Source organism: Rhinichthys klamathensis, unplaced genomic scaffold (genome assembly GCF_029890125.1).
Source record: "Rhinichthys klamathensis goyatoka isolate OS25496 unplaced genomic scaffold, OSU_Roscu_1.1 h1tg000569l_1, whole genome shotgun sequence".
Taxonomy (NCBI): domain Eukaryota; kingdom Metazoa; phylum Chordata; class Actinopteri; order Cypriniformes; family Leuciscidae; genus Rhinichthys; species Rhinichthys klamathensis.
The window spans coordinates 437,938-461,190 of NW_026607035.1; the positions used below are offsets into that span (position 1 = coordinate 437,938).

The 23,253-nt window shown below is 36.4% G+C and overlaps 3 protein-coding genes across 5 annotated transcripts; all 3 read left to right on the top strand.

Moving 5' to 3' along the window:
- The first annotated feature begins 69 nt into the window (after positions 1-69).
- styxl1 (serine/threonine/tyrosine interacting-like 1) lies at positions 70-2,288 on the top strand. The gene is made up of 8 exons (XM_056239630.1): positions 70-270; positions 386-447; positions 555-654; positions 744-877; positions 958-1,103; positions 1,236-1,333; positions 1,425-1,537; positions 2,002-2,288. The coding sequence occupies exons 1-8, from the start codon at positions 168-170 to the stop codon at positions 2,131-2,133; spliced, it is 888 nt and encodes a 295-aa protein (XP_056095605.1). The 5' UTR covers positions 70-167; the 3' UTR covers positions 2,134-2,288.
- Positions 2,289-3,335: 1,047 nt separating this feature from the next.
- Positions 3,336-22,945, top strand: tmem120aa (transmembrane protein 120Aa). Of its 2 annotated transcripts, XR_008804409.1 has the most exons (13): positions 3,336-3,512; positions 4,201-4,319; positions 4,404-4,520; positions 4,811-4,870; positions 5,040-5,135; positions 5,324-5,413; positions 5,510-5,575; positions 6,439-6,500; positions 6,590-6,682; positions 6,767-6,831; positions 7,108-7,176; positions 7,298-7,465; positions 22,936-22,945. XR_008804409.1 is itself a non-coding variant. In XM_056239628.1 (12 exons), exons 1-12 carry the CDS (start codon positions 3,435-3,437, stop codon positions 7,406-7,408), a joined length of 1,026 nt encoding a protein of 341 aa, XP_056095603.1. In that variant the 5' UTR covers positions 3,336-3,434; the 3' UTR covers positions 7,409-7,693. The 2 variants fall into 2 exon arrangements, 1 of the variants encoding a protein (XP_056095603.1); XM_056239628.1 differs by lacking the exon at positions 22,936-22,945 and having other exon boundaries at positions 7,298-7,693.
- Positions 8,682-22,747, top strand: pora (P450 (cytochrome) oxidoreductase a). 2 transcript variants are annotated; one of them, XM_056239625.1, is made up of 16 exons: positions 8,682-8,762; positions 10,140-10,337; positions 13,383-13,431; positions 13,564-13,692; positions 13,813-13,962; positions 16,988-17,112; positions 17,228-17,317; positions 17,684-17,782; positions 18,018-18,134; positions 19,428-19,546; positions 19,704-19,885; positions 20,423-20,572; positions 20,655-20,922; positions 21,007-21,152; positions 22,086-22,171; positions 22,426-22,747. In XM_056239625.1, exons 2-16 carry the CDS (start codon positions 10,168-10,170, stop codon positions 22,568-22,570), a joined length of 2,025 nt encoding a protein of 674 aa, XP_056095600.1. In that variant the 5' UTR covers positions 8,682-8,762; positions 10,140-10,167; the 3' UTR covers positions 22,571-22,747. The 2 variants fall into 2 exon arrangements, with proteins under 2 accessions (XP_056095600.1, XP_056095601.1); XM_056239626.1 differs by lacking the exons at positions 8,682-8,762; positions 10,140-10,337 and adding an exon at positions 12,026-12,225.
- Positions 22,946-23,253: the final 308 nt, after the last annotated feature.

The window sequence follows — 23,253 nt, forward strand, 5'->3', positions numbered from 1 at the left end:
TTTCGAGCAGCAATACTTCAAAACCGCAAGTAAAAAAATAATTGTAAGTCAAGGCGTGACAATTTGTAATTTTTTAGCCAAATATTTTGATGTTATTGAGATATTTTGATGTTGAGAACTTGAGAGACATACGAACAGCCACACTTTCTGTGCTCAAGCTGTAAGTAATGGCTGGAAAAGTTCTCTGTGAGGCAACAAAACTGTACAACATCCTAAATCAATACACTCATCTACCAAGCCTTGCAGAGAGTAACTACCTTTGCCTGATTGGTAAGAATTAAAAAGTTATTCTTTATATACTGACAGTACATTGTGTGTTCAATGCTAATTCAAACGCCAACAAATTAATTAATTAATAATAATAATAATAGTCTTATCTCTTCAGATGCACGTGCAGCAGAATCATATAACTTTAGCCACATCATTACTGCTAGAAATGCAAAATGGGTATGTATAGATTTTGTTTTATTCCCCCCTAAAGTTTATGTTTTGTATATCCTGTACTGTTAGACTATCAGAACATCATTGGTTTATTTTGTTTGCTAATTACAAAGGATTCTGACCGAAAGTTTATTATGCCCATGGATGTTGAGGTTGAAAGTATGAGGTACATCATTGTTTATGACAGCAATACACATTCTCTGTTAGATTCAGGTAAGACACTACCTTTTCTAACATGTTATGAAATTTCCTAAAACTGTCAGTACACTTCTGAAAACCCCCTAACTGTATTTTTGTTATAGGTCCAGCTATAGACTGTGCAGACTGCTTAGAAAAAGCAAGCCGCTTTCCTGTTCAGATTCTTAATGGGGGCTATGAGAAGTTTTCTGCACTCTATCCTTTCCTAAGAACGCAAAAGATTCTTTACAACATTAGGGTAGTATTTTAATAAATTATAAAGGAAGTTTTTGTGCTGTTTATAACCATGTTTAATGATCAAAATACCTGTATCCATAGGAATTGGAGAGCTTAAATCCCTATCCTGTGGAAATCTTACCAGGTCAGCTTTACATGGGTGATTATAGGCAGGCCACAAACCCCCAAATCCTTAAAGATCTGAAGCTGAATGCACTTGTCAATGTCTCTGATGAATGCAGTCTAATGTGAGCCAACCCACCATCTCATATTTATTTAGGCATACAATTTTTTAAAAATTCAGTTCGATCATATTACTCCCTGAATACCCTTTGTGTGGAATTTTATAATTAATATATGAACTTTACTTTGCAAACTAGGTTTAAAAAGGCAAACTGCACTGTCCTACACATCCGAATTGCAGATTCTGCAGAGGCAGATTTCACCACTTCATTTGAGAGAATGTGTGCTTTTATTGGTAAGTACTGGGATATTTTTTGTTTAGTGGATGAACAATAACTTAAATATCTAAAACAAAACTATGACAATGTGTCTTTTAAACATTTCAGGTTCTCATCTCAATACTGCTTCTCCTGTTTTGATATTCTCTACTCTTGGGATAAGCCGATGCTGTGCTGTAGCAATGGCATATCTTATGTATCACCTGAAATACACACTTAAGGTAATGATTTTACTTTTGCGTTTAGAGTTTGCATTGATGTTATTAGCAGATGCTTCCTTAAAGGGACAGTTCACCCAAAAATGAAAATTCTGTCATCATTTACTCACCATCAAGTTGTTTCAAACCAGTATGAATTTCTTTCTGAACACAAAATTATTTTTAATGCTCCCTTCATTTGTAAGTAACTTTGGATAAAAGCGTCTGCTAAATGATTAAATGTAAAAGAAGATATTTTGATATCAGTAACCAAACAGTTAATGCCCCACCCCATACTATGGAAGTCAATGGGGCCCATCAACTGTTTGGTTATCCATTCTCTTCAAAATAACTTCTTTTGTGTTCAGCAGAAGAAAAAAAATCATAGTTTTGGAACAACTTGAGGGTGAGTAAATAATGACAGAATTTTCATTTTTGGGTGAACTATCCCTTTTATATTTGTCATCTGTGATTTCTGAATATTTTAGGAGGCCTGGAATCATATTCAGCAGTGCAAAGCCAGCATGAGACCAAATCGAGGATTTGTGCAGCAACTTTCTGATTGGGAACTTCAGACTGTTGGGAAGAGAGTGACAGATATTTCAGAACCCAACTACTGACAATAACCATATGGAACCAGTGCATGACTGTGCACATTCATATTCCGTGACTTGCTACAGTCACTGATAAATCATAGATTTTTATTTACTATTAATACATCAATAAAAGTAATATTACAAAGCAATAAATAAACTACTTCCCATAAACATATTGTATAGACAATAGTAGAATGTACAAAATAGTGTTAATATATCAAATAGTGCACAGTGCATAAACAGTAGTCTGAGTGAATATGAGCAACTAAAAATATCAGTTTATGTCATAAGCAATGCATTTTCTTCTGTTTTACTATATGTTGTTTTAAAGGGGATAGTTCACCCAAAAAGTACAATTCTGTCATCATTTCCGTACCCTCGAGTTGTTCCAAACCTGTACGAGTTTCTTTCTTCTACTGAACACAAAAGAATATATTTAAAGAGTATGGGTAACCCAACATTTGATGGGCCCCATTGACTTCCATGGAAGAAGAAAAAAACTTTGGAAGTTAATGGGGCCCATAAACTTTTTGGTTACTGACATTCTTCAAAATATCTTCTTTTGAAGAAAGAATCCATACAGGTTTGGAACAACTTGAGGGTGAGTGTAATTTTTGGGTAAACTTATCCCTTTAACAGCTGAAATTTCTTGTCAAACTGTCAAAATCATTTTACTAAGTGTAACCCATTGGATTAAATTTTAAGCATTAAAAGCTAAAAGGGTCAAGATTAAATAAATTTTATCCAACCATTTTTACATTTTCAAAAAACATAATTTTGTATGATGTATAAACTGTTTTCCTCCTGGGGACCAAAAAATGTCCTCACAAGGTCAAAATGTCTGTTATTACTATCTTTGTGGGGGCATTCGGTAGGGATTACCAGGACCACACACACGAGGATTGTAATTTTAATGAAGATTTTCTAAATTTACAAACAATTCATCATTGCTATGACATAATAAGAGGTTATCTACAGTGCAAACATTGACCACAGCATTGGTCATTCACAGCTGGCATGCTCTCCCTCTACCGTCTGTGGGAAGTCAGCCAGTGGGCTAACTGCGCATTCTCAATGGTGTGTTTGTCTTGTTTTAAAAGCTCTCATTGGTCAGTTTAATAGAGGGGCGTTTCAGTATGCCGTGAAGTCTGTCTCTGATTGGCTACGCGAGTTGTGAAGCCTCGTTCACATGACAGACGTCTGTCAAGACTCAAGATAGCAAGCAAGACGCTCATTTAACGTTAACGGTAGAACAGACCGTTGTTCATCTGTTCACTCATATCTGGGAATACTAACGTTACTTTAACCAAATACACTCTCTGGAAATGCTGTTTAACCCGACTGGTTTGACCGAATGTTTACAAGAATGGGAGGATCTGGAAAAAGACTATCACCAGGTTCAGGTGAGTCTTTCTTTCTCCAGTGCTACTCCGACCGCTATTTTATTTACATCATATTTTTTCTTATTACCACATTTATTGAAATATCGCTATTCAATGCTGATTGAATAGCTACGCTTCAGCTTCAAGGACTAACGTTAGCTGCTTAGCAATTACATTTTTAACAGTACAACAGTGGTACCATAAATCAGAAAGCAGATATTTGTTGTTACTAAGATATAGTATCTCCGATTCTCACAAATATATAATTGTATTATTATGTGTTATATTAAATATTTCTAAGTTGAATGGGTAAGTGACAAAACATATGGTATCATAAAAACTGATTTTTTTTTTAATATCACATGTGCCAAGTCATAGAAATATTAGCTTAAGATTAATAATGGTTTCATACATACCAAAACATTTCTAAGGGTCAAAAGTTGTCTAATATTGGTAAGTCCTCACTGATGGTGATTTTTTTCCATTAAATAATGCTTTAATGCTTATTAAACAGAGTATATACAGTGTAAATATACAAACATTTAAGTACAGGGTAATAATAAATAACTACATGTCCTTAATATAGGATTAGCATTTGTTTTAGGGTTAGTTGCATGCAGTTATGCACATATTACTGTACGTACATGTAACAAGGGCACTGTAAAATAAAGTGTTACCTAAAATTCTAATGTCTATATGTGTTGCACAGGAGACGCATCGACTTTACAAACAGAAGCTGGAGGAGGTTTCAAAATTACAGGACAGCTGTTCCTCTTCTATAGTACGGCAGAGGAAAAAGTTAAAGGATCTCTCTGAATCCCTGGACGAGTTAGTCATAAGTTATGAACTTTTCAGTTAAAAAATTATTGTTGTTGACCTGTACCACATATTCAAACTTTTTTTCTTTCATAGATGCAGAGCCACAGTGAATCCAGAAGATGTAAATAAAATAGACAAGATCCAAGATTCTATAAAGGAAAGACCAAATGTCTTTTTTGAGATGGAGGCCTTCCTGCCAAAGAAAAATGAGTAATGCAAATGAGAGACATTTGATATCATCAGTGCCACACCCTCTTAAAATACACATTATCAGCATTTACTATTCAAAGCAGGTCATGCGACTCTGTATTTGCCTGTCCCGTTTCTAATACAATGTTGACACTATAAAGACCGTAGACTAAAGGTGTGGTAAAGAATTCAATAATAATTGAATGAGGATAGTGGTGTGTGGACTTGTAATCTACCTTGTTCAAGCACAATGATTCTTCATATACCTACTGTATGCTAACCTGAAATACTTTACCCTGTTCTTGTTCCAGGTTGTACCTCAGTCTTGTTCTTGGAAATGTAAATGTTACACTCCTTAACAAGCAGGCCAAGTAAGTTTTCAGAACCTTGAGCAGAATACTATTTATTATTAAAACATTCTAACCATGGTGTTTTAACACCACATTGTGGTGTCATGAAGTGCAGTGATGATGTTAATGAGTCATGTGATTTGTCTCTGCCTGCTTGAGAAGACTTGTTTTGTTTTTCTCCATTGTACAGGTTTGCCTATAAAGACGAGTATGAGAAGTTCAAACTATACTTGACTGTGCTGCTCTTGTTCTTCTCATTCACCTGTCGGGTTCTGGTCAGTTACAGGTACATGTTTGTTGCCACCAAATATGAAAAAGTGTGAACTGTTATTCACAATAGTGGTGTTGAGAACAAGTTATCATATAAGGATTTCATAAAATATCATATTTTTGTCCTTTTTTTTTATCATGGATTAAATGTTATGCTTCATGTCTCACTAATACATGTAAAATAATCAGTTTGTGTTTTGATAGGGCTGTAGATGCACTCTTCAATTTCCTGCTGGTGTGGTATTATTGTACATTAACAATAAGAGAGAGCATCCTCATTAATAACGGCTCAAAGTGAGAATAAACATTTGATTATGTAATACTTATTTCCTGCCAAATATTACCTCAATCCTTCAGGCTATACTGTAAAGTTTCAAAACTTTGTTTCAGGATCAAGGGCTGGTGGGTGTTTCAACACTATGTCTCAACATTTCTCTCTGGAGTAATGCTGACCTGGTATGAATGACTTGTTAACACTTGGCATGTTTGGTACGATTAAAACGAATTCTGGTGTGATTGCTCTGTTAGTGAGGCTCATTTGAATAAGTGTGAACGCCTAAAATAGTGGGTCTCGGACCACTTCCAAAAAAGCATCACGCACCAAAGACATCTAAATGAATCAAAAACAGGACATGATGTCACAAGATGCGACCCTTATAAGGAAAAAATGCTCAAGCAAGCATGCTTGTTTTTTTTTTTGTCATAGGAGCTACGTTTACCATTACAGTTCAGTACAGGTGTCAGAAACTCTGTCTCCTTGCAGCAGATCTTCGTTTGTGTGTATTCCTGGTGCTCTTTGACTCCTTTACACATTTTCTTAGCTCCATGAGTTCTCAACTAGTAAAAATACAATCATATTTACGCACATACAACGAGCCAAGTACACAGCATTGTTTTGGATGTTTGGTGAGTTCCGTTGCAAATTATAGTCATAAAAGCCTTTTTTTTGTGTGTGTGTGTCTTTAGTTTCAGTCTTAAAAATGGTGATGTGAACCAGGACTAAATGTATCATTTTCTGTTTTGGTCGGGACCAAAAGAACCAAGAGAACGAAACTACAAGTGTGAACACACCCTTGTACACTCATTAACTCTGAAATATTATTGTATTAGACAAATCAGATTAATGTGCTTTGAGTAAATACTTAAAATTAAATGTTTTGAAGCACACTTAGTAGACTCTGAGATATTATTACAGCATTACACTTTTGAAACTTTGGTACTTTAATCAATAGAATTGTGATGTGTATTAGATTAATCAGATTAATGAATATTGAATAAATGCTTAAAATTAAATAAATCTCTTCATGTGTGTCTCACAGGCCTGATGGTGAACTATACCAGATTTTCAGAAATCAGTTCCTGTCATACTCCATGTATATAAGTAAGATCAGTCTTATAGTTTTAGTAACTCTTTTATGTAATAACGATTTATTCATTGTTTTACTTAATCTTGTTTGGTTTTCCATTCAGATTTTGTTCAGTTTCTCCAGTACTACTACCAGAGTGGCTGCTTGTATAGACTTCGAGCTCTTGGAGAAAGACATAACATGGACCTCACAGTTGGTGGGTAGTTTTCTTATCCGGTTTTCCTTATTATATTGCAGATGTATCCATTAACAGATGTTTTGACATGTGCTTTATGATCAGAGGGGTTTCAGTCTTGGATGTGCAGGGGTCTGACTTTTCTCCTGCCATTCCTTTTCTTGGGCCATGTAAGTTTTATACTGCGTTTGTTATTCTTGGGTTATTTTGCAATAAATGCAATCCTCTTGTATTTGCAAACAGCTCACTTCCTGTTTTATGGGCATCATTGTGGTAAAGACTCTTTTTGGTGGCACAAAGGGCAATGTCATTTTTAAAGCTTTAGAGATGGCTTAAAAGTTTGCTTATTGCTGACATAAAATATTAACATGGGTATTCAGAAAAGTTCTGATGTAATTGTTAGTATGCTGTGGATCTAACTGTCTTATTATCTAATCTATATCCAGTTCTTCCAGCTTTATAATGGAATTACACTCTTCCAAATGGCCCAGCTTCCAGAATGTAAAGAGTGGCAGGTCAGTGTTTCAAAATAATTCAAAATGTTTACACTATGTGCATATCATTATCATTCATGTATATACTTGTTCATTTGTTTCCGTTGAAATTGTATTTGCAATATTTCCTTTTTCTTCTTAGGTTCTCATGTGTGGCTCTACTTTCCTTGTTTTGTTCATGGGAAACTTCTTCACTACTCTTGGTGTTGTTTACCACAAATACATGGATCAGGACAAAGCTAAAGCTTTATAAATGATTGGCACAAAGGCACGGAACTCTTTATCAAAGCAATTTACGTTTTATACGAATGTTTTTTTTAAATGTCAGTGTTAATGCAATTATTGTGTTAATAATGTACAATATTTTTTATGACACTGTTATTTAAATGTCAGACAGTGAAGTGTTTCTTCTGTTCATGGTTCAGTATGGCTAAGTGACAATTTTTTAAAATGTGTCAGAAAGCATAAGGAATGAAACGTCTTTCCCTCTAACCTAAAATATCAATATTTATTATTTTTTTATTATTTTTTTTAACTAAAATGACGATTTCTATCACACCATATGTCAATAAAAGTAATGACATCAGAATATCATAACAGTGTGCATGCTTTTTTTTTTTCATTTTTGAAAAATCTCTGGCCCATATTTAAAGTTAATTAGAATGCAAGTTATTGTTTGTTCAAGAGAACTCGGAAGACAGACGTTTAAATGGAAATCATTTGCTTTCAGTGGCATTGTCGCACACTCAACACATGACTTTACCATCATAGGACTATGTCAACATCTTTGTGTAAGTAAGAAGTATGTGCAATTAGCCCAATGTTAGGACATTTTTTTTCCAAAAAACAATTTGTTTTTTTTATATATTTCAAGAATTTATTGAGGAAGCCCTGTCAAACGGAAATAGGAATTGGAAATACCCTTAAGTGCTTTCAGCAGAACTTTCATAATACTCATTACTCACCCTCAAATTGTTCCAAACCTGTGAATTTCTTCTGCTGAATGTCGGTGTGGTAACCAAACCGTTGATGAGCCCCATTGACTTCCATTCCATTTTTTTCTTCCATACTATGGAAGTCAATATCATCGGTCTGGTTAACCATATTCTTTAAAATATTATCTTTTGTGTTTAGCAAAAGAAAGAAATTCATACTGGTTTGGAACAACTTGAGGGTGAGTAAATGTTGACAGAATTTTCATTTTTTCAGTTAAGAATTCGCTTCATTGAGCATAACTGCATAACTTTAAATTATCTTATTTTCTTATTTAAACTAAACTCTTTTATGCTTGCCAAATACCCCAGAATAATTAGGCTCACAGACAGGCGCCCTCAGTTCTCGCGAGTGGGAAAACAATGCTGACGACGACGTAATGGACAAATAAGTCAGAATAACACGATTTTTTTAAGAACATGCCAACGCGTATTGAACATTACAACAAAGCAAAAATGTAGAATCTGTTCAAAGTTAAACGACTAATGTTTACGTGTTAGTAACGTGGGAAATTTGAGCGAGGGATATTTGAACGTGCGACTGGCAACCCGGCGGCCGGCGTTTCAATGTGACGTATCTTGTGCTGTGCGCCGTGCTCCTCCAGCTAACCGGAGGTATGTCTTTCAGTGTTGTGTAACTGTTGAATTATAATGATATTATTGCCAATTAATATATTGTCAGTCAGTTTTTGAGGTCATAAACAAAAAGTGAACATTTTGTGTGTATACGTCTGCCCGTGCAAAAAGTACTATGGCGGTAATAGCATGGTACAGTGATAATGTCATATGCTATATATACAATGTAACTTTGCTACGTGATACTAAATGATTTACCATGTTAATATAGGCTACGTCAAAGTATTCAAACAACGCCATGTTAAATGTCCAAAAAAACGCGTTAGGACTATAGTTCTACTTTTAAGAGACGACGTGTTAAACAAGCGTTTTGTAACACTATATATATATATATATATATATATATATATATATATATATATATATATATATATATATATATATATATATATATATATATATATTTTATATATATATATATATATATATATATATATATATATATATATATATATATATATATATATATAGCTATAGCTTGAGCGATAAAAGTTGTAGGGAAACGAGGTGACGAATTTAAATTTATTAGATATTTAAGACAATGCTTCAAAGGAAAATGTGTTTTGTAACTGCTCATCATTATGTAATTACACCGAGTCTTCAAAAGAGGGCACAACATGACAAAAAGTCGCAATTGGTATTGTTTTTGACAACGTACAGTACTTATTAAAGATTATGGCACCTAGATGGCCACAAACTATGCAAATAAGAATTTTAAATAATCAGTTCATATATCATTTTATTTATTATTTTGCTAAACTGTAAATACACACTCCTGGGCAAAAATTAAATGGGCCAAGCCAAATTTGGCAAAATATTTAGTGGTCTTATAATTTTCTTAACCATTTTAATCACAAAAATATTGTCAGGAAATTGGCAAGAATTGGCCAAATACTGTAGATAAAGTAACTTAGCATGGAATAGCCTTCCCCTACTTGCAGTCAGCTTTTTACTGGAAGAACGTCCCATATTCTGCCAAAAACTTTGTTCTGTCTTTGATGTTTTTCTGAGACGGCATTGGCATTTTAAGTAGTCCATTTGCTTAAACGTAGCTAATTTCCTGACCAATAATTTGTGGTTAAGACAATTAAAACTTTGTGCTAAGCCCATTTTTTCTTTTGCCCAGGAGTATATATATTTAGATAGATAGATAGATAGATAGATAGATAGATAGATAGATAGAATGTACAGTGTAAGTGACTGTTTTATGTATGTATCTGTGTATGTGAAGTGAAGACTGTTTTTGTGTAAAGTGATATGTCTTGATGTTGTTTTTTAGAGTCAGTAAATACTTTCAGAGTTACTTCAGTCGATTATTAACTAATAGTAAGTCATGAAAGCAATCTGTTTTTGCAGACATATCTGCTTTCTGATTATTGTGAAAATGGAGGACACTGAATCCCAGCTGCTCTCCGATCAGGATCAGACTCCGGAGCCTCTCCTCAGCTCTATGGACATCTTCCTCTTCTCTCTAATCGCAGGATTGCTTATCTACTGGTTCTTCTTCCGAAGACAACCAGAGCCTGTTCCGGAGATGAGGCCATTCATTGCTGTGTAAGTGTCTGATTTTAACCCCCTCTCCCCTTCATTTGTCCTCAAGAGGGGGAAATTACTCCCACACAAATTTTTCTGCATGGCTGAAATGTTGGTCAGAGCCATGTTTTGTGAAACACAAGCACAATATCTGTGTTCCACCCCACAAAAGTATAAATGCAAACGATAAAGGAACAAAATTAGCTTTTGCTTTACAGTCCATGGCTGGAACTGTGTTATGGGACTCAAATTTATGCTAATATTTTTGTTGGACGGCCAGTTTATAGTTCTTCTCCCTGTAAACCTTTGGCCTTGTTTGAACAAAGCATCGTTTCTGCACCATGTCTCATTCCTAAAGCACTTTGTGGTTCAGTCGGTCATGGGTTCCAGCATTGCAAAGTGTTGACATCATGGGACCCAGAGTATGTGCGTGCGTTACATTCTATCTCAGCGTTATGGTCTGTAGCAACTGAGACACAGTTCATATACACCCTGGTTATGTGTCAACAGCTAGACTACTTTGTTTACGAATTTTCATAGATGCGTCAAGTTGGTAAATTAATTTCCTGTTTGGTTTTCACAATGCTGAACAGAAGCATCAGTGCCGTGGTTAACATATCAAACATTGAACTGAGCTGTGTAATAAACATAGATGGTGGTATTATATATGAGGTTGAAAATGAGCACTGTTTGTTCAGATGGAGTCACAGGATGTTATTGTTCCTGAATGCTCCCCATAATCCTTGCTAGTCAATTGTAGTGTTGTATGTTAAACTTGTGACCTATTCACCTTTGTAAACAATGAAAGCCCTGATGACTCAAGCTTTGAGGTATACTAGTACAGATTTCTGAAGGATCATGTGACACTGAAGATTCGAGTAATGGCCGCTGAAAACTCAGCTTTGCCATCACAGGAATAAATAGCATTTTATAGAAAACAGTTGTAATAATTGAAAAACTATTTCACACTGTTTATGACTGTTTTACTGTATTTTTGATCAAATAAATGCAGCCTTGGTGAAGAGACTTTTTTCAAAAGTGGTCTGTTTTAATGTTTTGGACAAACCTTCGAACGGTAGTGTACGTGGTCTTTCCTTGTATACATAAATCACTTATCACCATTTATTCATTGTCATTGCTAAAACAAGAACAGCAGCAATACATAAAGAGTAGAAAAAGAATGCAGTAGGAAATGATGTGTAACTAAAGAACTATAGTGTCAGGAAGAGATGTTTAGAGAGCAGGAAAGGATAACCACATTCAATTCTCTCTGCTTCCTGGTTCACATTACTTGTGTTGACGGATTGCTGCCAGTTTAGGCCATCTTGAATCACTCCACTACTCTTGTTCCTTTAGTTGTTCTTTTTTTTTTTTTCTTTTTTTTTTACAAAAAATGTAATCTAGAAATTTATATTGGCTTTTGTTTTAGTGCTCGTTTGTATTTTATTAGGCTGGGAAAGAGAGGGAATGAACTCCTTGTGTTTGCATTGGCAGGAACATTCAAGATTTTATGCATGTCTATTGTCTATGAGTGTTTAAGGTTAAGGGGGTTCACTAACAGCATTGTGCAGTAGAGATCCATGGGAAATGTTATATATTCATGTTGCTTTGCAACGCTGTGCTCTGGCCAGATGGCGTGAGAGAGAGAGACAGAGAATGAGCGCGTACAAGAGCCTGTGTCAGACCCCTGCCTGCCTCACGCCCCCTTTCCCTACGCTGAAGATCTATGTGTTTCCTACAGATCCTCCTAATTAACTTTTACAGACTTTCTTAGGCTGTCTGAGCTCTTGATGCAACCCTTTTAGAGAGGAAAGTGCTCTGTATGCAGAACTCTTAAGGACAGCGTCTTTTCCCCAGTCATGGGATGCATGTTCTCTTTGCCTCAGGACAGACTGGCCGCCGCAGAGAGGTTAGTCCGGGACAAAACGGATGTTTAATTTTCTCTGTTTCTTCTGAATCTGTTGTGATGGATATTTTGGGTGCCATTTATGATTTTGTGGAATTGCTTTCGCCCCTAATGATTGCTTATAGTTTTGTTTTGTCCACCTGAATTAATTGTTTAGTCTTTCGACACTGCCACAAAGTTGTTGTATCAGTGGTGTGCAATGGCAAAAAGAGGTTCTAATCTGGTGGAATGCTGCATGGATTCTGAATGAGAATGACTAAATTGTTTCTTTAATGTGGAATTATAGAGAAGTATAGGGGAGGACTCCATTGATTTGCACTGTGATTTCTTGCCAGTGCAATGATGGTTGTTTAGTAATTTGATAGTTATAGTAGTTGACTTGTTCACTTGAATGAATGGACAATACTGTTCAAAAGTTTGGGGTCAGTAAGATGTTAAAAAAAAAAACAAGGCTGCATTTAGTTGATCAAAATTATAGTTGAAACAGTAATATTGTGAAACAAGATTTTAAAATGTAATTTATTCCTGTGATGGCGAAGCTGAATTTTTTCAGTTGTTTGTCAGTTGTCTTCAGTGTCACATGATCCTTCAGAAATCATTCTAATATGCTGATTTGGTGCTCAAGAAACATTTCTTATAAATGTTGAAAACAGTAGAAACAATAGAAATTTCAAAAGAACAACATGTGTTTGAAGAAAATTCTTAAGAGTAAAAAATATTTATAAAATGTATAAAAATATATTGTGCTCATATATTAATTTTATTTAGAAAATTGTTTTCTTATTTTTATTTAAGAAATAAAAAAAAAACTTTTTTTAACAAATAAATGGCATTTTAAAAATAGCAGAAATCGTAGGATAATTGTATCAAACAATGATTTTTTTTCACTTTGTGCTCTACCTTCTGTTTTTCATCATTGAATTTGCATAAAAGTTTGTGGTTTTCATTAGTTGAACAATGACTGAAAGCAGACGTGTTCTAATACTGTGGTGCTCTCAGAGGGGTGTGAACTTCAGGAAGTTCTCCTATGTGGGAAAAAGCCAAGAAATGAAAGGCTCAATCCCCTATTCATTACCAAAAGAATTGGTCTGGCATGCTTTACAGCCTTTTCACATGTGTGTTCTTTCTTTCTCTCTCTCTCTTCCTATTTCTTTTCATAGAACGCCACAAATACGTGAAACCAGCTTTATTGAGAAAATGAAGAAAACGGTGAGATTTCCACCATAGAAATCTAGTCCAGTTCTAAAGAGTTTAAATAATTGGTTAAAAATGACCTTTCTTGAACAATGAAAGAAAGTTCATTATGTTTGATTTCTATATCTCTGTAACTTCCCATTCTAGAACCGAAACGTTGTGGTGTTTTACGGATCCCAAACGGGGACTGCTGAGGAATTTGCTAACAGACTGGCAAAAGATGCCCATCGCTATGGCATGAAAGGGATGGCCACTGACCCAGAGGAGTATGACATGGTACTTTTGGTCATTATTGTTGCCTGTTTGATAAAGACTAATGAAATCAATCAATCAAGATCAGAACGCTTCTATACTTTTTCAACTCTTTTGACTTTAGTCATTATCTCCCATTCACAGTCCGAGCTGTCTAGACTGAAAGAGATTCCTAATTCCATGGCTGTGTTCTGCATGGCAACCTATGGAGAGGGAGACCCCACAGACAACGCTCAGGAGTTCTATGATTGGATGCAAGGGACTGATGACGATCTAGAGGGGGTCAATTTTGCTGTGAGTAATAAACCAACATCAGAATAGTGCATAGGAAGCCAATGTGTCTCTTTCTTAGGTTAATAACCTGAGCTCAAGAGATTGCATAGGACAGCCTTCCATCTATGGGCACCCTCCAACATTCCTGCCCTTTTTATGGAGTGGTACCTATTTCCTGAGCAGTCAGTGAAGTTCTTAACTAGCCTGCGCCCGAGGCTGTCCCATAGTTAAGGGGCCCATGGAATTCTCATCAGTTCTCCCTCACCAAATGGAAACATCTGGCCTAGCCAAACAAAGCTAGAGCTCCATCCCAGCGGAACCTCTCTCTTAGCAGGACTATTTCAGATGGAACTGGATCATTGGATCTTCTGTTCCTTTGATTCTGGAGACAGGCTCCGCTTGAGTTGGACCTGTATTCTGGATGCAAGCCTTGTGGTTTCAGCCTGGAGTTCTCAGATTCTTTTATGTGGTTGTAGTGGGACAGCGTGATAAAACATGTGGTTGGAAACAAACATCACTGCAGTGCGTCTACAGTGCTACAAGACTGCGGGGACGGGCTAGATAGGTAGAGGAAGTTATAAGGAGCATGCGATATTTAAATTCTTTTGCATTTCAGTTAAATGTATTGAAATCAGTTTTAATCATAAATATAAACTCACCGGCCACTTTATTAGGTACACCTTGCTAGTACCGGTTTGGACCCCCTTTTGCCTTCAGAACTGCTTTAATTCTTCATGGCATAGATTCAACAAGGTGCTGGAAACATTCTTTGATTTTGGTCCATATTGACATGATAGCATCATGCAGTTGCCACAGATTTGTCGGCTGCAAATTCATGATGCGAATCTCCTGTTCCACCACATCCCAAAGGTGCTCTATTGGATTGAGATCTGGTTACTGTGAAGCTCATTTGAGTGTAGTGAACTCTGTCTTGTTCAAGAAAACAGTTTGAGATGATTTGAGCTTTGTGACATGGCACGTTATCCTGCTGGAAGAAGCCATCGGGGATGGACATGGTGGTCAGCAACTATAGAGTCGTGCAGGTATGACGTCACTTTCTAGGCCAACCGGCAGTTAGCATCACACTGGTTCCCTCGACAAAAAACCAATAGGATTTTTTCATAGGCTTTTGGATTATCGCAAGTATTATGATACTTACACATTTTGTCCATCAAGACCATTTTCACAGATGAACACAACTTTTATGAATTTTGAAACCTTAATCTTTCCGACAGCCTCTATAGTCCCATTTAGCCACTTGTTAGCAACCACCTTTTTAAAGACACGTGACAGCTTAAAAAAAGTCATGAGTGCGGTACTACCGATGTATTTTGTCACAGAATAAAACGTGAAAGTGTCTTGAGCTTGTGTTCACCACAGACCTTATTTCAGCCATTTAACCAAAACCCCATTCAAAAAAACCATTGACTTCGGGACGATGGAACCAGAATGCTAAAATGCTAACTCGCTTCCACGTTTTGGCTTACAAAGTGATGTCATACCTGTACCACTCTATACTCAGGTAGACTGTGGCGTTTAAACGATGCTCAATAGGTACTAAGGAGCCCAAGGTGTGTGCAGAAAGTATACCCCACTGCCGCTCACTGGATATTTTCTCTTTCTGACCATTCTCTGTAAACCCTAGAAATGGTTGTGCGTTAAAATCCCAGTAGATCAGTCCGTCTGGCACCAACAACCATGCCATGTTCAAAGTCACTTAAATCACTTTTCTTCCATACTCTGATCAGTTTGAACTTCAGCAGGTCGTCTTGACCATCTCTTCATGGTCTAAATGAATTGAGTTGCTGTCATGTGATTGGTTGCTGTTAACGAGCAGTTGAACAGGTGTACCTAATAAAGTGGCTGGTGAGTATATATGCCACTTATATTTTTAAGTCATTTTTGTTGTATCTCATGCTGCGTCCCAATTCGCCTACTTATACTACGCCCTAAAAGTATGCACTCTTTTTGTGAAGAAAAAGTACATACTTTTGATTGTGTAGCAAAAGAGTAGGCAAGCTTTGGGACATACTACTTCGTCATCTTTAACGGACAGCTCTGTCGCGTGCATCCTGTCACCGTAAACTGCCCTGTCAATCATCCTGTCACCGTAAACTGCCCTGTCAATCATCCTGTCACCATAAACTGCCCTGTCAATCATCCTGTCACCGTAAACTGCCATGTCAATCATCCTGTCACCGTAAACTGCCCTGTCAATCATCCTGTCACCGTAAACTGCCCTGTCAATCATCTCGTCACAGTTAAAATCCTCCATTCAATCTAATTTAATTTCTTACCGTTTCAGAGAAAAATGTTGTAGCATGTTCACCTGCCAGTCGTGGGTCTTTCGTGCGGAGACTCTCTTCATGTGTTTGCAGTTTGAATGTAACGATGCATTTAAAAGTTAATGGCTAGACGTATCTTTACATAAGATCACAATGCTGCTGCAGATGCAATATAATGTGGACAACATTGAATAAATACATTTTCGTCAGGTTAGATACTGATAAGTAATCACTCAAACCCCTTTTATCTAAACCTCTCTACACAACCGACGGACTCGCGCGTCCTCCATGTCTGTATTTTTTTTAACACTTTTCACTCGTGTTCGTAGTTCTAATCGAATCCTCGTCCAACGCGCGATGGGTTGTGGGCAATATCAGCCGTTAGAGTGCGCATCGATCTGCACTTCGGATTCTGACCGGATATAGTAGACCATCCGGGTATCTTTGGAACACTCATTTACACATACTATGATTTGGGACACACTAATTCTATTTTCGAATACTATTTAGGACGGATAGTATGCGAATTGCGATGCAGCATCAGTTTCAGTAAGAGATCTTTTTAAACTGGAGAGGAAGTTGTGAATGTTTAAGTACAACTTGATAGAGGATTAAACTTTTATTTCAAGATCAAGAAACAAAATTAGTTTAATTGATGCTTAGCCTTTAAAGTTTTGCATGTTTTGATTATTTCTTTGTGTTCTGTTTCTTATCGTCTGCTTGCAGAGACTGAATGACTTTTGCCTTTTTTTGTTTTTTAGGTGTTTGGGTTAGGTAATAAAACATATGAGCACTACAACGCCACGGGCAAGTATACAGACAAGAGGCTTGCTGAACTTGGTGGGAAAAGGGTCTTTGACCTGGGCCTCGGAGATGACGACAGCAAGTGAGTGAATAAAAACTCTGGATTGAAACAGATAAAAAGGATAAACCCATTTTGTCTGGTTTTAAGTTATTTTCATTGCCTGTCCTGATTATTTAATCCTAAATCGTTTTTGAAGCTTGGAGGAGGATTTTATCTCTTGGAAGGAACAGTTCTGGCCTGCGGTATGTGAGTTCTTCGGTGTGGAGCCCACGGGAGAAGACAGCAGGTATTATTATTTTTTATTTTTTTTAAACTGAATGTGCTGGTCTTCTACTTTGATCACCATTTTTCAACAGAATGTATTCTTGTATTGGTAGGCAATGTATGGTAGAATTTGAAAGAACAGACCAGCTGTATCAGATTATCTAGTTCAAACATGTTTATTTGATGGGTATTTTGTGGCCAAACAACACATTCAGTGTCTCATCTCCATATTAGAGGGACCAAATCCATTTATCATGTGCTTCCATTACAAAATCCTTCCCTGTCCTGCTTTGAATAGGTTTTTGCATCTTATTAAACATCATAGGTGTTTTGAATGCTTTAAAAGCAGGCTGGGATGAAATCTCCAATTCTTTTTATGTTCTTTCAGCATTCGCCAGTTTGAACTGGTGGTTCATAATGACATCAATATGAATCAAGTGTACGCCGGAGAGATGGGGAGGCTCAACAGCTTTCAGACACAGAAACCGTGAGTTCAACCCTTTCAACTAAGCGATCGGTTGACAGATCAGGCATTTTAAGAGATCCGCTGTTCATCCTTGATCAGAGATTCATTTTAATTCTTCTACTGTAGATTAGTCTGTAAAATTACCTCCTGTTTGTGTACTGTTTTGTGAATAACAAATTTCTAGGACTTTGAATTGATATGCTGAAATTTGAAAAGCTTTTTTATCTGATTGCATTATTCATTTTGATCTGTGTAGACCGTTTGATTCAAAGAATCCTTTCCTTGCACCTGTGAATGTTAATCGTAAGCTGAACAAAGGAGGAAACCGTCATCTGATGCACGTCGAGTTAGATCTCACTGACTCTAAAATCAGGTACATGTAATAACTGACTCATGAAGACATTTCCAGGTCACATATCACCCCAAAAGCAAAAAAGATATATTACATAATTATATGTGACCCTGGATCACAAAACCAGTCACAAGTAGCACGGGTATATTTGTGGCAATAGCCAACAATACATTGTATGGGTCAAAATTATCGATTTTTCTTTTGTGCCAAAAATCATTAGGATATTAAGTAAAGATCATGCTCCATGAAGATATTTTGTAAATGTCCTACCGTAAATATATAAAACATTTATTTTTGTGAGTGAATGCTTCACATTCGCGAACATAAATGGAAAACTTCAAAGGTGATTTTCTCAATGTTTCGATTTTTTTGCACCCTCAGATTCCAGATTTTCAAATAGTTGTATCTCGGCCAAATAAAATATTGTCCTATCCTAACAAACCATACATCATTATGGAAAGATTATTTATTCAGCTTTTTCGTGAAAATTTACCCTGGTTTTGTGGTCCAGGGTCACATAATATGTGTAAAGAAAATAACACTTTACAATAAGATTTCACTTGTTAACATTAGTTAATGTGTTAACTAACATGAACTAACCATGAACAATACATTTGTTATTGTGTTTGTTAGTCTTTGTTAATGTCAGTCAATAAAAAATACAGCTATTCATTGTTTGTTCATGTTACTTCACATTGTATTAACCAATGTTAACAAATACAACTTTTGATTTTAAGAATGTATTAGTAAATGTTGAAATGAACATTAACTAAGATTAAAAATTGCTGTAGAAGTGCAGTTCATTAGTTCATGTTAACTAATTAAATCTTATTGTAAAGAGTTACCATTATTTTTAATTTTTTATCATTTATTTTTATATTCCATTCCATATAATATACATACAGTTTTATTAATTTTATTAATTACAAATATTTAATTATACTTTATATTAAATATGTCTTCTTTTTTATTTTGATTAAGGGGTGAAATATATAACCCATATTCTTGATAGTGTTCATGAGATTCACACTCATATTCATACATGATATGATATTGATTTCAACAATCTGAACAATATCTCTACAATATTAGAGCATTTTAAAATGAAAATAAAACAGTTTGAAATCACTTCTACAAATAGCAATACTGTCTTGCAATACACTGTTTTGTAGAACATTCAAAAGAAAGTTTGCATGCAGACTGTACATAGTATGTTGTTCACTATTGAGTATGTACTGATGCAGTGTACAGTGTTTGTGTTTTCTTTTTTTTTGTATGTCCACATATTAATAAATTGTTTACCAAACCGGGCAGATATGATTCTGGAGACCATGTTGCTGTTTACCCCACAAATGATACGTCGGTGGTCAACAGACTAGGAGAAAGACTTGGAGTGGATCTCGATACTGTAATCTCTCTCAAAAATCTGGATGGTATATACTAATATCTGAAATTGATTAAATATTAAATAATCAGCATATGAGATGGCATGTATGATAGATAGATATTATTTTATTTATTTTATTCTCTGTTATGTAGTCATGCAATTTATAACATGCAATTGTTTCTAATAATGTTTCAATTCTGCAGAGGAGTCCAATAAAAAGCATCCGTTCCCCTGTCCAACCACATACCGCACGGCGCTGACCCATTACCTTGACATCAATAACATGCCCCGTACAAATGTGCTGTATGAGCTGGCGCAGTACGCCTCCGATCCCCAAGAACAAGAGAACATGCGCAAGATGGCGTCTGCCTCCTCTGAAGGAAAGGTTTGGATCATGTCATAATCACTGCTGTAATGTCTATAGTAAAATATTTTCATAAACATTTTCACATTTGAAATAGTTAAACCCCAGGTAAACGAATTAATATATATATATACTGTTTAATATATAAAAGCTCTAGCATTGTGGATCCTCATATTGTACACTGCTGACTGTACTATTACCTGTACTGCACTGTACCTTTTTTCCATCAAACGCTGAAACTACTGTTTATACAACGTGCGGTGTTTCTGTAAATATGAGGCACATGATTGGATATCTGTTGCTAAGCATTTAGTCCTAACATTTTAACACCACGTTTACCACTGTTAACGTATGGTGCCGCATTGCAGGGTTAACACAGCGAATGCTCCAGAGGGTTCCCTGATTAAAAGCGATGCTAACCCCGCTTTTAAATTACAAGTACGAAATGTTCTTTTACCCGGGGTTAAAAACGAGGTTTAAACCGATGATAACCCAGGGTTAAGAACAGTGTGAAAAGCCCTCACGAGATTTTTTTCACCATCTGATTGCTCATTTTAGGCTCTCTACCAGAGTTGGGTTGTGGATTCGGAGAGGAACATACTGGCTATTCTAGAGGATCTCCCTTCCCTGAACCCTCCTATAGATCACCTGTGTGAGCTGCTGCCTCGACTTCAGGCTCGATACTACTCCATCGCCTCCTCCGGCAAGGTCAAATCCGCAGTTTTTCGATATTATACCTTGAATTAGAAAAATTTGAGTTTGGCTCTAACTTTGTTCATTCTATTTTCAGGTCCATTCAAACTCTATCCACATCTGTGCTGTAGTGATAGAGTACACCACCAAGACAGGAAGAGTCTTCAAAGGTGTGGCCACTAACTGGCTCAAGAACAAAGATGTGACCGATAACGGTCACAAGCCCACCGTTCCCATGTATGTTAGGAGATCCCAGTTCCGCCTGCCTTTCAAAGCCAGTAATCCTGTAATCATGATCGGGCCTGGAACTGGCATCGCCCCCTTCATGGGCTTCATCCAGGAGAGAGCATGGCAGAAGGATCAAGGTGTGGCTTGAAACTTGCTTTGACACAACATGTGTACCATAATAAAGCAAAGGTATCTCACTCAGTTTTTGCTCTCTGTTGCAGGGAAGGATGTTGGTGAGACGATACTTTACTTTGGGTGTCGCCATAGGAACGAGGACTTCCTGTATCAGCAGGAACTGGAGGATTTTGAGAGGGCGGGTGTGCTGACACAACTTAACGTTGCTTTTTCCAGAGACCAGGAGCACAAGGTGAGTGACATGGATATGCTGAAATTAAAATCCTGCTAATAGCGATAAGTTATTGCCATGTTATGGCCGCCACAAGCGTCTGAAGTTAAAATTCTATACTATTGTCTAAAAAAACAGTTCAAAAAGTGACAATTTTAACATGCTATATAAAAATATCTAAATAGGTATTTTGAGCTAAAACTTCATATACACACTCTGGGGACATCAAATACTTATTTTACATCTTGTGATAAGGGCATCATACCACCCCTTTAACACGGTTACATTCACACACAGTTCAGTTATTTACGGGAGTGACAACTGGAGTAAATTTTAACAACAAAAACAACAGGACTCACAACTGCATTCTTGGAAAATCCCTCCTGTGTGAACAGAAAACTAGGTGTTTGTCACGTCATACAGTGTGAGAGAGATACTCTGTGCTGCACACCTGTAAGTAAATGCGGTTGCCAATCCCAAAAACTGACTGTGCGAACGTAGCCTTTTAAGTGAGCGATAGATGACCGCAAATCTGATCTAAGTCTACATTCACACTGTCAGTTTTTGGGATTGACCACCATATTTACTTACAGGTGTGAGTCTCGAAATGTCCCATTCAAACAGAAACTTACAGTAGCGTCTGCGTCTCAAATACTGTCTGTTTGAACGTGCAGCGGGAGTCAAGCCTGTATTCTCTTACCAGTAACCATAAGCGACAGTGACCAACGTAATATCAAAGATGGAGGTGTCCAGCTTCCGTTTTAAATGGAAGCTGTATTCTAGATTTATTTGCATTTAAAGGTGTACTACATATTAGTTTTCTTTTTTTCCCACTTATTAATCTTCTTAAACATGACAGGTCTTTGTTGTGGATACAGCATCTTACAGTAGTTTTCAGTTTCTTCAAAACTATTATTCTGATAAGTAATTCTGTGGACTATCCTGTTTTTGCAGATCTATGTGCAACATCTTCTGAAGAAAAACAAGGAGCAGTTGTGGAAGCTCATTCATTCAAATAATGCCCATATCTATGTTTGTGGGTAAGAACCAGAAGTTTCTGCTACCACATGTTGAATAGATGAATAACATTCTTATGAGAACAGTCCGTACTAGTTGTTAACTGGCAGGATTGAAGTGGAACTATAAACAGCTTGAAATAATTATAGTGTTACCATATAATTATATCATTTTGCTAGCATAAAGTGGTAAATAGTGCCATTCTTCAATATAATACTGCATCTCTTTCCAACGTCATAATTACATGCATATTTAATGTGAATATGTGTCCTTGCAGAGATGCACGTAACATGGCTCGGGATGTTCATGCAGCCTTCTATGAGATTGCAGAGGAGATGGGCGGCCTGACACACACTCAAGCTGTGGACTATTTCAAGAAGCTGATGACCAAGGGCCGTTACTCTCAGGACGTTTGGAGCTAAGCTTACTGATAACTCCAGATGTTTGGAGCTAAGCCACTTTACCTCAGATGATAATTTCTTCAAAAGCAAGAGCTAAAACATCCAATTTGCCTGGACTGATGTATTGCTGTCAGGTTGTTTGTCTCAGTTATACAATAGTTTTGATTAACTAACATAATGCACATGGCCGAGATCAGAGCGCTCCAACATTACACAAAAGTTTAACATTCTTCCTTTAGATGAGTTTATGATATTGAACCTACTGTAACAGGAAACTGAATTTGAACCCTAAGCGAACCGCGGTATTGGATGTTGATGTATACGCAAATGTAGGTCATGGATGCAAATTATTCCTTTGCTTCTTTTTTGAGTGAGGCCTTATTAAGAATGTTCATGTATTCTGTCATACTGATTATTTTATCTCTCTGTGAAAAGACTGCAAATATCACTTTGTGACGTACTGTAAAACTTTAGATTTTGTTTTTGTGACATTGTTAATCAAAACATACTACAATGTGTTTACCATTTTATGTCAATCGTGCTTTTTTGATATTGTGGCATTCATTAATTATAATTTTTTGTGCTGTCAAAATGTTCTGCCACTCATCTTAATTCTATGCATTATTTCACACTAGCTTTGAGTAGCAATGAATGAGCAATTATGCAATCAACATGACCTCCATTATTGGGTGAAGTGTTACATG